Here is a 13,985-nt window from a genome sequence, read left to right as displayed (position 1 = left end):
GTTCGGTGGGGATGTCCTCATAATCCTCAGCATCAAGAACACACCACCAAAATTGGTGGAAAAGCATTAGGAGGCTCTTTGGTCCACCATCCTGGCAAAAGGTAGGAAGACCTTTGCATAGTACTAAGGTGGGTGGGGCCAAGCGGGCAGAGCTGACAGGTGATTTGCACATTCGCATATGAGTAGTTTCACCAGGAGAGGACAAGAAAGATCCCAGTTGTTAAAGTCACATACAGATTGTGCTCCAATAGAAACATGCATTCACTTCCACAAAGGATTTCACATCATTTTTCAATATGGAATCGCCGAGTAATGAAAATGTCACTTACCCAGTGTACATCTGTTCGTGGCATTAGTCGCTGCAGATTCACATGTTTGGCACAGTCCGCTGCCTGGTGTTGGGCTCGGAGTATTACAAGTTGTTTTTCTTCGAAGAAGTCTTTTTGGTCACGGGACCGAAGGACTCCTCCCTCTTTGGCTCCATTGCGCATGGGCGTCGACTCCATCTTAGATTGTTTTCCCCGCAGAGGGTGAGGATGGAGTTGTTTGGTATAAATAGTGCCCATGCAATGGAGTGAATATGTATGTATGATAAGAGTTTCTAAAAATTATTTACAAATGTTCAGATGTTTAAGGTTTATGATCTACTTCTAAACGGCTACAGGCTTCCCGGGGAGGTGGGAGGGTACATGTGAATCTGCAGCGACTAATGCCACGAACAGATGTACACTGGGTAAGTGACATTTTCAGTTCGATGGCATATGTTGCTGCAGATACACATGTTTGGCATAGACTATAAAGCAGTTACCTCCCCTAAAAGCGGTGGTTTAGCCTGTAGGAGTTGAAGTAGTTTGGAATAATGTTCTTAGTACAGCTTGGCCCACTGTAGCTTGTTGTGCATTTAGTACGTCTACACAGTAGTGTTTAGTAAACGTATGAGGCGTAGACCAGGTTGCAGCCTTACATATTTCGCTCATAGGAATGTTTCCTAGAAAGGCCATTGTAGCACCTTTCTTTCTGGTTGAGTGTGCCTTTGGTGTAATAGGCAATTCTCTTTTGGCTTTAAGATAGCATGTTTGAATGCATCTGACTATCCATCTAGCAATGCCTTGTTTAGAGATTGGATTTCCTATGTGTGGTTTTTGAAAAGCTATGAACAGTTGTTTTGTTTTCCTGATTAGCTTTGTTCTGTCAATGTAATACATTAGTGCTCTTTTGATGTCTAATGTATGTAGTGCCCTTTCAGCCACAGAATTTGGTTGTGGGAAGAACACTGGCAATTCTACTGTTTGATTTAAATGGAATGGTGAGATTACTTTTGGCAGAAATTTTGGATTTGTTCTTAGAACTATTTTATTGTTGTGTATTTGAATAAATGGTACTTGTATGGTAAATGCCTGTATTTCACTTACTCTTCTGAGGGATGTGATTGCAATGAGAAATGCGACCTTCCAGGTTAGATATTGCATTTCACAGGAATGCATGGGTTCGAAAGGGGGACCCATGAGTCTTGTTAAGACGATGTTAAGGTTCCATGAAGGAACTGGTGGTGTTCTTGGTGGTATAATTCTTTTTAGCCCTTCCATGAATGCTTTAATAACTGGTATTCTAAATAGAGACGATGAATGAGTAGTTTGTAGGTAAGCAGATATAGCTGCGAGGTGTATTTTTATAGATGAAAAAGCGAGATTCGCTTTTTGCAAATGTAGTAAGTATCCTACTATGTCTTTAGTAGAGGCATGTACTGGTTGTATTTGATTGGCATGGCAGTAGTAAACAAATCTTTTCCACTTAGATGCATAGCAGTGTCTAGTGGAAGGTTTTCTAGCTTGTTTTATGACCTCCATGCATTCTTGTGTGAGGTCCAAGTGTCCAAATTCTAGGATTTCAGGAGCCAAATTGCCAGATTCAATGATGCTGGGTTTGGATGTCTGATCTGTTGTTTGTGTTGTGTTAACAGATCTGGCCTGTTGGGTAGTTTGACATGCGGTACTAGTGAAAGGTCTAGTAGAGTTGTATACCAAGGTTGTCTTGCCCATGTGGGTGCTATCAGTATGAGTGTGAGTTGGTTTTGACTCAACTTGTTTACTAGATATGGAAGGAGAGGGAGAGGGGGAAAAGCGTACGCAAATATCCCTGACCAATTCATCCATAGAGCATTGCCTTGTGATTCGCGGTGTGGGTACCTGGATGCGAAGTTTTGGCATTTTGAGTTTTTTCTTGTTGCGAACAAATCTATCTGGGGTGTTCCCCAAATTTGAAAGTACTTGTTCAGAACTTGGGGGTGAATTTCCCATTCGTGGACTTGTTGGTGGTCTCGCGAAAGGTTGTCTGCTAGTTGGTTTTGTATTCCTGGAATAAATTGTGCTATTAGGCGAATGTTGTTGTGAATCGCCCACTGCCAAATTTTTTGTGTTAGGAGGCACAATTGTGTTGAGTGTGTTCCTCCTTGTTTGTTTAGATAATACATTGTTGTCATGTTGTCTGTTTTGACAAGAATGTATTTGTGTGTTATTATGGGTTGGAAGGCTTTTAACGCTAGAAATACTGCCAACAGTTCTAGGTAATTGATATGAAGTTTTGTTTCGTGTATATCCCATTGTCCTTGAATGCTGTGGTGATTGAGGTGTGCTCCCCACCCTGTCATGGAAGCATCTGTTGTTATAACGTATTGAGGCACTGGGTCCTGAAATGTCCGCCCTTTGTTTAAATTTTTGCTGTTCCACCATAGAAGCGAGAGGTATGTTTGGCGGTCTACCAACACCAGATTTTGAAGTTGACCCTGTGCCTGTGACCATTGTGATGCTAGACACTGTTGTAAGGGTCGCATGTGTAGTCTTGCGTTTGGGACAATGGCTATGCATGATGACATCATGCCTAGAAGTTTTAGCACAAATTTTGCTTGTATCTTTTGGTTTGGAAACATAGCACTTATTAGCTTGTGGAATGCTTGCACTCTTTGTGGACTTGGAGTGGCAATTCCTTTTGATGTGTTGATGGTTGCTCCTAGATATTGTTGTGTTTGACACGGTTCTAGGTGTGATTTTGTGTAGTTGATGGAAAACCCCAGTTTGTGAAGGGTTTGTATGACAAAGGTGGTGTCGTTTGCGCATTTTTTTACTGTGTTGGTTTTGATTAGCCAGTCGTCTAGGTAAGGGAACACATGTATCTGTTGTCTCCTGATGTGTGCTGCTACTACTGCTAGACATTTTGTGAACACTCTTGGTGCAGTTGTTATTCCGAATGGCAACACCTTGAATTGGTAATGTATTCCTTTGAATACGAACCGTAGGTACTTTCTGTGAGAAGGGTGTATTGGTATATGAAAGTACGCATCCTTTAGGTCTAATGTGGTCATGTAATCTTGCTGTTTGAGCAGTGGAATGATGTCTTGTAGTGTGACCATGTGAATATGGTCCGATACGATGTAGGTATTTAGTGTCCTGAGATCTAATATTGGTCTCAATGTTTCGTCTCTTTTTGGAATTAGAAAGTACAGGGAGTAAACTCCTGTGTTTTTTTGTTGTACTGGTACTAATTCTATTGCATCCTTTTGCAGTAGTGCTTGAACTTCTAGTCCTAAAAGTTCTAAATGATGTTGTGACATTTTGCGTGTTTTGGGGGGGATGTTTGGTGGGAAGTTGTGGAATTCTATGCAATAGCCATGTTGGATTATTGCTAATACCCAATTGTCTGTTGTAATCTGTTGCCAAGATTGGTAGAATTGGCTTAGTCTTCCCCCCACTGGTGTTGAGTGAAGGGGTTGCGTGACTTGAAAGTCACTGTTTAGGTGGAGGTGTTTTTGGAGTCTGGAATCTTCCCCTACTCCTTGGGAATTGACCCCCCCGATATCCCCTGAAACCACCCCTTTGGAAGGAACCCTGATATGGTGTGGTTCTTGATTGTTGGCTGGTGGTGTCTGTGGGTTGGCCACGAAACCCCCCTCTAAATGGAGTTTTTCTGAAAGAGCCTCTGCTCTGCGGGGAGTAGAGTGCGCCCATGGCTTTGGCCGTGTCTGTGTCCTTTTTAAGTTTTTCAATGGCTGTATCCACTTCCGAGCCAAACAGTTGTTTCTCGTTGAAGGGCATATTAAGGACAGCCTGCTGGATTTCAGGTTTGAAGCCTGAAGTGCGTAGCCAAGCGTGTCTCCTTATGGTGACAGCAGTGTTGACTGTTCTTGCTGCAGTATCGGCTGCGTCTAGTGAAGAGCGGATTTGATTGTTTGAGATCGTTTGTCCCTCTTCCACTATTTGCTGCGCCCTTTTTTGGTATTCCTGGGGAAGATGGTCTACGAGAAGTTGCATCTCGTCCCAGTGTGCGCGGTCATATCTGGCCAGCAGCGCTTGTGAATTTGCGATGCGCCACTGGTTGGCTGCCTGTGACGCCACTCTTTTCCCTGCCGCGTCAAATTTTCGGCTTTCTTTGTCCGGAGGTGGGGCGTCGCCAGATGTATGTGAATTTGCTCTTTTGCGAGCTGCCCCTACTACCACCGAGTCGGGTGGTAACTGCGAAGTAATAAACACTGGGTCTGTGGGTGGTGGTTTGTATTTCTTATCCACCCTTGGGGTGATGGCTCTTGATTTTACGGGCTCCTCAAAAATTTGTTTTGCGTGCCGTAACATCCCTGGTAGCATTGGGAGACATTGATATTGGCTATGTGTAGCCGAGAGGGTGTTAAATAAGAAATCATCCTCTATAGGATCGGAATGCAGTTGGACATTGTGGAAGTCTGCAGCCCTAGCCACCAGTTGCGAGTATGAGGTACTGTCCTCTGGCGGTGACGGCTTTGTGGGGTATGACTCGGGATCATTGTCCGGCACTGGGGTGTCATACAGGTCCCAAGCGTCTTGATCCTGATCGTCATGACTTATGGTAGTTTGCGCTGGTGAGTGCATTTGTGGCGGTGTTTGTGCCGGCGATGCCTGTGGAGGAGAGGGCGGAGGCGTGACTTTTTTAACCACTTTGGCTTGTGGTTGTGTGTCATCCTTTGGAAGTCCGATCTTTCTTTTCCTCATGATTGGGGGAAGGGTTGATATCTTCCCTGTATCTTGCTGGATGCACAGTCTCTTTTGTGTGTAGTCCGATTCTACACTTTGGAGCTCTTGTCCAAATTTGTGCATTTGGCCACTTAGTCCTTGTTCCTCTGAGTAGGATGAAGGTGTGGTATTTTTCGGCGCCGAGAGAGAATCTTTTTTCGGTTTCGGCACCGACAGAATTTTTGTTCCTTTCGGCATGGATTCTCGGTGCCGATGTCTTTCGGTGCCGGTATCTTGTTTTTGTCTCTCGGAGCCGCTTTCTCGGCTCCGAGGTTGCTCCATGGCGGTCCCTCAACCGGAGTCGGGTGTCTTCGCTATGGGCGTGCCCTTTTTCGGCCCCTTCGACGGGTCGCCTGATTTATGGGTCGAGCCATGGCCTGTTGGCAGTGGCGTCCCCTGGGCTTTTGGTTTGTCGATGGATTTACTTTTCGACGTCTTACTCACAGTTTGTTGCTGTTGTTCGACGTCGGAGTCTCCGGATTCTGATTCCGGAACCGAGAATGTTTCCTCTTCGTCGTCGAAACGTTGTTTTGTCGACGTGGACGCCATTTGGTGACGCCTGGCTCTTCGGTCCCGGAGTGTTTTTCTGGACCGGAAGGCTCGACAGGCTTCACAGGTATCCTCCTTGTGCTCGGGGGACAAGCACAAGTTACAGACCAAGTGCTGATCTGTATAAGGATACTTACTGTGACATTTTGGGCAGAAACGAAACGGGGTCCGTTCCATCGGCTTCGATGTCGCACGCGGTCGGGCCGACCAGGCCCCGATGGGGGATCGAAACTGCCCCAAAGTCTTCCGATGATCGGTGTCGATGTACCTAACTATCCCGATACCGAACGGAACAATACCGACGCTTTCTTCCGAGATTCTGACTAACTTTCCGAACCGAAACACGGAGCGAAAAGGAATACGTCCGAACCCGACAGCGGAAAAAAAACAATCTAAGATGGAGTCGACGCCCATGCGCAATGGAGCCAAAGAGGGAGGAGTCCTTCGGTCCCGTGACCAAAAAGACTTCTTCGAAGAAAAACAACTTGTAATACTCCAAGCCCAACACCAGGCAGCGGACTGTGCCAAACATGTGTATCTGCAGCAACATATGCCATCGAACACACACTTCTTTGCCTAACCCAGTAGTTAGGGTTACAATCATTAGTCCTTTCAAGAAGTGAGCTTCAACTAAGGCACCTGCTACATCTATATTTGTAAGTGCTTCCTGTTGAGGTTTAATTTCCATGAAATTAGCATCACGGCCGGAACAGGAGCTCACCTGCTCACTTATCCAACAAGAGTCCACAGTTCTGCACAAAATGTTTATCCAACTGGAGTACTTTCTACTGGTTAGTGAGTAAGTGCTACCTCATAGGGTTGATGTCCAGTGTCCAGGTGGGCGGCTGCATGGCCTCCCCCTCTCAATTTCGGCCACGGGGACCCCACTCCTGGGACCCACCACTATTCAGTGGGGCAGAGGGCCCTCCCTGGGCCGATTTGGGCCCCGGGACCCCATGCTCCATGGGCCCCAGTGTGCAATGGGACCACAGGGAGAACCTCAAGGACCCGCGGTCCCAGCCGGCTTCCCGCCTCATGCGGGAGCCGGCACTGCTCTTGTACACAGGGAGCTGCTAAACATGCAGCTCCTTGTGTGCAAGAGCAATCGTTTCATCTCTTTTGCTGCCGCATTTTTGCGGGCAGAGAAAGAGATGAAACCTCAGTTTCCAGCAGACGAGAGCACTTTGACATTTCCCGCCCACTGGAAGCAGTGTGTTTGCTCTGACTTGGCAGGAGCTGTCAAAGCACCTGCCAAGTAAGAGCAAACAGCTATGTCCCGGGGTGGGCACCCCGGTACATAGCAGAAGCCGACCTTGGGGGGTGGTGGTCAACATGGCCAGTATTGGCTCCAGGAGGGAGGCTGCAGGGCCCCCCTTCTTCTTGAAAAAAAAAAAGAAAGAAAGCAAAGCCCCAGAGAGTTGGTGATCCCCAGGGTGCGGGGGGAGGGGGCTCGTGGCCCCCCTGCTCCATATAAAATAAGACCCAGGGAGATGGTGGGCCCCAAAGCCTGTTAGAGGGAGCATCCACACGGGCCCACCGCCCATTTTGTTTCTTATTTTCAGAGTTATGAGACTATCCTTTTTAAGTTTCAAGCTTCCAAAAGACATTGCACATTGTCAACGTCTTTTTTTTGGTGGGGGGGGGGGAGGAGGGGGGATTATGCTACAGAAATTTGGTACTCCTTCCCACTTCAATTTTGTACTTTTTCCTCCCATTCATGAAAGATCATGAAAACTTCCATTTGATAGGTACTTGCTATATGGTTCTACTTGAACTCACTAGCTACAGCTTATTCTTTTACCCTTTTCTTTATATATAATCCTTATGTGTCCGAGACACCAAACACATTTAAAGTAATCTCAGGATAAATAATCAATGTTGGATTTCAGCATGTAAATAGATGCTTGCCTTTGTCTAACTAAAACTGTAAAATGAATGACTAATAATAACTTGTGTGCTTCAAATGTTGTAAATGATTTGATCTCATTGCACTTAAGAAAAACATATATAAAATTTACTAAAAAGTGCAGGCTGGAAACTGGGGGTTTGAGGATGTAACTTTATTGAGATTGAAAGTCAACTGTTATAAACATAGGATTTCTGACATACGATCTATGATTTTATTGAAATAAAATGTATACCTGTTGAGGAAAAAAGAAACTACTGACTCAAGGTTAAATTCATGAACTATTTTAAGGAGTGCAACACTTTTATAATAAAATGTTGTTCAAGATTGTTAATTCTCAAATAGTTGTAAGAAAAGGTCGAATGTCTAGAGGAACAATGGGGAAATCAAAACTCATAAGTTAAACTCCAACAAGAGTCTTCCGATGTTGATGAATGACAAGTTATCAGTGTAGACAGGTAATTATTTCCTTCTCCCACCAAGTTAAAACATTATAGAAACAGGTAATCGCCAATGCATTAAAAACTGAACAACGTACCCTATTCATAGTGTCCTTTACTGACGGAACTGGCAGATGCGGCAGAGAAGTCTGAAAACTGTACAGCATTGGTTTAGGACCTGAGAAAACCTTTACCATTGCCTGCAAGAAAACAAAACACCAAGACAATTATTCAACTGAACCACTGTTCATTCATGAGGCATGCAGCACTAATCCCAAATTAATTTTAAAAATCATTAAATTGCATCAAACTTGTGACCTAAGCCAGTGTACTTTAAATCTTTGATCAAAAGACATTCTATGTCCTCATCATGTTGTAAGCCAAAAGTGTATCACAGAGCAAATACACGTGTGTCTTGAGTGAATAAACTACTATAATGAATAAGTAACTCCTACATTTCCCAAATAGATTACTGGATGAAAAATGAAAAAAAAAAAAACACAGGTTGCACTTATGCTATCCCTCTGCACAAAAGAGATATCCGAATGGATGCAAATGTTAATATAACTGAACACATTATTAGGGGGGAGGAGCTGGCCACCATGCTGTAGGTACCTTGGAGCTTGAGCTCCTCAATGCTTTCCCCAGAGAATATTAGTGGCTGTGCATCCCCCTGACATCGTCACCTTGGGGACCAGCAAGGACAAAGGTACTGTGACGCATGGTGGCACCAGTTTTGGCTGCCTGTAATGTTTTTGGGGGGAATCTTGCCCATTCTCTCACTCATGTCAGACATGAAGCACGCACAGAGGGCCAGGGATGATGCCCCATCGATCGCCCCCAATAGGATATCAAGCAGGGAGAGGAGACATCTCCTCTATAAACTCCAAACTGGAACAACTGTTGACTGTGATTAACGCTACTGGAGAGCACCTGGACTGCAAGACAGAATCCATTGACGTCGAACTTAGCTTGCTCAGTGACAACTCTAAGAAGGTGGATGGACGAGTGTCATCCTTGGAAACAACAGTTAAAACTTTGGTGCCTGAGCCTAGGCCAAGGAGGTTTCGCCTCACGGCCCTAAAGACGCACACAAAGCAGCTAACTGCCCGGCTCGATGAGCAGGAGGGAAGGGCCAGTCACAATAATATTATAGCTGTCAGCCTGCCAGAGGGAGTGAAGGGCGATGCCATGCTCTATTTCCTGGAAAACTGCCCCCTAAGGGACTGTCCAAATTCTATAAGTCTACGGACTGGACCAAGCGCATAGGGTCCCTATACCATTCCCCCCCCCCACCCCACCCCAATCCAGGCCTGGGGCCCATTGCCCATCCGGGTGAGGTCCGCCTTCTTCGTTTTCAGGCAGGGGCTTTCTTCTATAGCAAGCCAGCCTCCACAACACCAACTTTACCCTTCAGGTGTAAAGGCAGCGCACCTTGTTCCTCTATGTTTAGAGGTGGCTCAGTAAACTGTGGCAGCCCTACTGCCTAATATTCCAGGCCACTAGAAAGTAAAGGCTGAGGACAAGACCCATTTCTTTCTGGAGACTGCTGCAGCATGGGACTGACTGGAAAACTATGATAAAGAGATGGTGCGCCCAGAGCCTACTGACCCCTACTGACTAAAGCGTCAGAGGTGTGGGCGTTCTAGACACCAAAGGCCGAACCGTCTGACCAAGCAGAAGGCAGCTGGAAAACAAACAAGAGCTGCTGAGGTGGTGAACTATCTTCTCGTAGAGGAGCTGTCTCAAGTTCCTAGGACTCCACCTTGCCTGGTCTATAAAAACACTCTCCCGGGGTTACCCTAGGTATGGCGGACGCATCATTTGACCTCCTAATGGGAAGCGACTGTTATCTGTTCAGTAATGTGGAGAGGTGATCATGGAATATCCAGTAAAGCCATATTGACTTACTGCATTTCCCCTCTTTTTAACGGGCAGGACGTGCTTGGACTTCGTGCAGCCTGCATTATTGTGTTGTTTGCTATCTAACTGTTGGTCTGGTCGGCCTCCTGCCTCTCTTGAGAGTTTTGATGTGGACCTGGTTGGCCACTGTTGTTGGGCCCTGGTTGATGGTGTCTTGACAGTTTGTATTCATGTCTCAGTACAGAGGGAAAGATTATGGAGGGGGAGAGGAGTATGGGGGGTTTGGGTCTTTGCTTGCTTGCCCTTTGGTATCTGCCAGGTGTGAATGCATTGAGGGCCTGGCACTTGTGGCTCTGGTGGATCTCCTGGGTTGGGGAATTGTGTGCCTAGATCACACGGACTCTTTGTTGAATGGCTGATAGACTCCTGCTGATAACCTGGAATGAACAGGGACTGTCCTCTCCATCTAAACGCTATAAGGTACTGTCTTACATAAAACGGAGAAAAGCGCAGGTTGCATTTCTGCAAGAGACTTACCTGACTGACACAGAGTACAGGGCACTCCACAGAAGATGGAAAGGCCAATTATATTACACACATACTTTGCATTTATGAGGGGGGTTCTCATATGGATCAAACCTGGTTTGCCATTCCAACTACACAAGGCAGTTATTGACTCAGAGGGTAGATTTGTCCTGATGCTGGGACAGCCGGACAGTAATGAAGTTGCATTGCCTAATGTATATGCTCCCAATACTGATCAAACTTCATTTTTGGACAGCTTGACTCTCCTTCTTCCTTCCATGCTGCTGTATGTTTGTATTGTGGGTGGAGAGTAATTGTGCTGAGGAAATCAATATAGCCAGATCCCAACCCCGTTGCAGCGCTTGGCGTCTGCGACTAGACTGGCAGTGGCCTTCCGTGCAACACTGGAGCCTGATAGATTGCTCGAAGGTGAGGAAACCTGGAGCGTGGATGTATTCGTATCACTAGGGCTTGCATGACCTAGAGGTCAGATTGGACAAGGTGCTGGATTGTGATACAGTGCGTGAGAGGATGGCGGATGTTTAATACCTGGCGCAGAAAAACTCTTACCATTGTACCCTTTTGGGCACCTTTCAGTGATGTCCCCGCAGGGCCTGCATCCAATTTCGCAGTTAGACCCAGTCCTGTTGGAGGACCGGGCATTAAGGTCCTTTCTTCTTGAAAGGATCACAAATATTTTGATCGATAACAAGGGCTCGGCCTCTTCTGAGGGGGTCAAGTGGGAGGCCTTTAAGGTGGTTGTGCGCAGCTACTGTATCTATAACAAGGTGAGGATGCACACCCAAATGCACTCAGATACACATCAACAGGAATCGGTCCTCACAGGGCTCCCTCTGGAGCTAGATGAAAAGCCTGCAGGTAGAGAACAGAAGCTTATCGAACATGAGAAATTGTTTACATTGGTAGAAAACTGGACCAATATGATTACAGGGCTTAGATTGTGAAGGCCCATGCGGAGAGGATTAAACTGGGGAATACGGTGGCCTAGCTTCCCCAGAAGTAGGCGGGGGGGGGGACACCATCCTTCAGGTTTCTACACATCAGCTTGGGCTTGTGCAGGAGGACATCAATGCGGTTCTCTGGTGCTACTACTGAGCGCTCTATGCAGTGTGTGCAGAGGTCGATGAGGTATTGCACTACATAGCGGGCTCCTTTTCTCCAAACCTGGACCCGGCTGCGACCGAGTGCCTGGGGGCGGAGATCATCATACAGGAAGTCCTGGGAGTTATAAAGGAGATGGCCAGGGTGAAGATCCCCAGGTCAGATGGATTGCCTCTGGAATTTTACTTTGCCCAGACCATGGTTGCCCTCGCCCCTTGTTGGGAGTTGTATTCAATGTGGCATGGCAATTGGGCCTGCTCCCCACTACCTTGTGTAGGGCCTTGATAGTGTCTCTCAAGAATAAGGGCAAGGACCCACTACTGATGGACTCCTATCGTCCTCTATCCATGCTCAACACGGATGACCAGATCCTGAGTAAGATAATGGAAAACAGGAATTTGCCACACACGTGTAAACTGATTCACCTTGATCAAACAAGCTTTATACCTACCTGCAGCACAATGCTGAATATTCACCAGATGATCCGTATCCTTGATAAACAGGAGTCGCTTCCGCCAAATGCCCTGGCTCTGTCCATGGATATATGGAAAGAGTTCAGTACTCAGTGGTGGGACTTTTTATATGCTGTGCTCCTGGGGATGGGGTTAGTATTTGTTAAATGGACCAAACTCCTCTACCCCAGCCGATAGCTAGAATACAAACTGGACCATGATCTTGGAGGTGTGTGCTGTGGAGCGCGGTACTCTACAAGACTGCCCCATCCCTTCTGTTATTTGTATTGCCATTGGCACCCTTTGAACTGGTGATACAGCAGGGTGGCCACTATCGGGGGCTACAGGTGTCAGATGACCACTTTTATATTTCACTATACACCCACAATATGCTATTAGATATGTGCAGCGGACCTACCGGCTTGGAGGGCGCAATGTCGGCCCTGCCCAGCTTTAGGTTGCTGTCTGGACTATAAGTTAACTGGCACAAGTCATGTGCCTTTCCCCTGTGCCCTAGCTCAGGGGCAAAATGCTCCACTGCTATTATACCGGCTTTGCGTTGAGAACATGTCTCTATCCATTACCTAGGGACAGACTGTAGGAAAGTACCATCTTGCCTGGCATGTTACCCCCATTTTTCACTGTATATATATTGTTTTAGTTGTATGTGTCACTGGGACCCTGGTAACCCAGGGCCCCAGTGCTCATAAGTGTGCCTGAATGTGTTACCTGTGTAGTGACTAACTGTCTCACTGAGGCTCTGCTAATCAGAACCTCAGTGGTTATGCTCTCTCATTTCTTTCCAAATTGTCACTAACAGGCTAGTGACCATTTTTACCAATTTACATTGGCTTACTGGAACACCCTTATAATTCCCTAGTATATGGTACTGAGGTACCCAGGGTATTGGGGTTCCAGGAGATCCCTATGGGCTGCAGCATTTCTTTTGCCACCCATAGGGAGCTCTGACAATTCTTACACAGGCCTGCCACTGCAGCCTGAGTGAAATAACATCCACGTTATTTCACAGCCATTTTACACTGCACTCAAGTAACTTATAAGTCACCTATATGTCTAACCTTTACCTGGTAAAGGTTAGGTGCAAAGTTACTTAGTGTGAGGGCACCCTGGCACTAGCCAAGGTGCCCCCACATTGTTCAGAGCCAATTCCCTGAACTTTGTGAGTGCGGGGACACCATTACACGCGTGCACTACATATAGGTCACTACCTATATGTAGCTTCACAATGGTAACTACGAATATGGCCATGTAACATGTCTATGATCATGGAATTGCCCCCTCTATACCATCCTGGCATAGTTGGCACAATCCCATGATCCCAGTGGTCTGTAGCACAGACCCTGGTACTGCCAAACTGCCCTTCCTGGGGTTTCACTGCAGCTGCTGCTGCTGCCAACCCCTCAGACAGGCATCTGCCCTCCTGGGGTCCAGCCAGGCCTGGCCCAGGATGGCAGAACAAAGAACTTCCTCTGAGAGAGGGTGTTACACCCTCTCCCTTTGGAAAATGGTGTGAAGGCAGGGGAGGAGTAGCCTCCCCCAGCCTCTGGAAATGCTTTGTTGGGCACAGATGTGCCCAATTCTGCATAAGCCAGTCTACACCGGTTCAGGGACCCCTTAGCCCCTGCTCTGGCACGAAACTGGACAAAGGAAAGGGGAGTGACCACTCCCCTGACCTGCACCTCCCCTGGGAGGTGTCCAGAGCTCCTCCAGTGTGCTCCAGACCTCTGCCATCTTGGAAACAGAGGTGCTGCTGGCACACTGGACTGCTCTGAGTGGCCAGTGCCACCAGGTGACGTCAGAGACTCCTTCTGATAGGCTCCTTCAGGTGTTAGTAGCCTATCCTCTCTCCTAGGTAGCCAAACCCTCTTTTCTGGCTATTTAGGGTCTCTGTCTCTGGGGAAACTTTAGATAACGAATGCAAGAGCTCATCCGAGTTCCTCTGCATCTCTCTCTTCACCTTCTGCCAAGGAATCGACTGCTGACCGCGCTGGAAGCCTGCAAACCTGCAACATAGTAGCAAAGACGACTACTGCAACTCTGTAACGCTGATCCTGCCGCCTTCTCGACTGTT

The 13,985-nt window shown here is 46.8% G+C and overlaps 1 protein-coding gene across 3 annotated transcripts in view; it reads right to left on the bottom strand.

Moving 5' to 3' along the window:
• CPT1A (carnitine palmitoyltransferase 1A) overlaps positions 1-13,985 on the bottom strand; it is a 522,885-nt gene that overhangs the window by 389,703 nt on the left and 119,197 nt on the right. For all 3 annotated transcript variants that reach the window (XM_069223030.1, XM_069223032.1, XM_069223031.1), the window contains exon 5: positions 8,030-8,131. In XM_069223030.1, coding sequence (XP_069079131.1) covers positions 8,030-8,131 — 102 coding nt within the window. The remainder of the gene's footprint in view (positions 1-8,029; positions 8,132-13,985) is intronic.

This window comes from Pleurodeles waltl, chromosome 3_1, assembly GCF_031143425.1.
Source record: "Pleurodeles waltl isolate 20211129_DDA chromosome 3_1, aPleWal1.hap1.20221129, whole genome shotgun sequence".
NCBI classification, from domain to species: domain Eukaryota; kingdom Metazoa; phylum Chordata; class Amphibia; order Caudata; family Salamandridae; genus Pleurodeles; species Pleurodeles waltl.
Note: the sequence above shows the minus strand (reverse complement) of the source record. Positions and strands in the feature narration are given on the sequence as shown.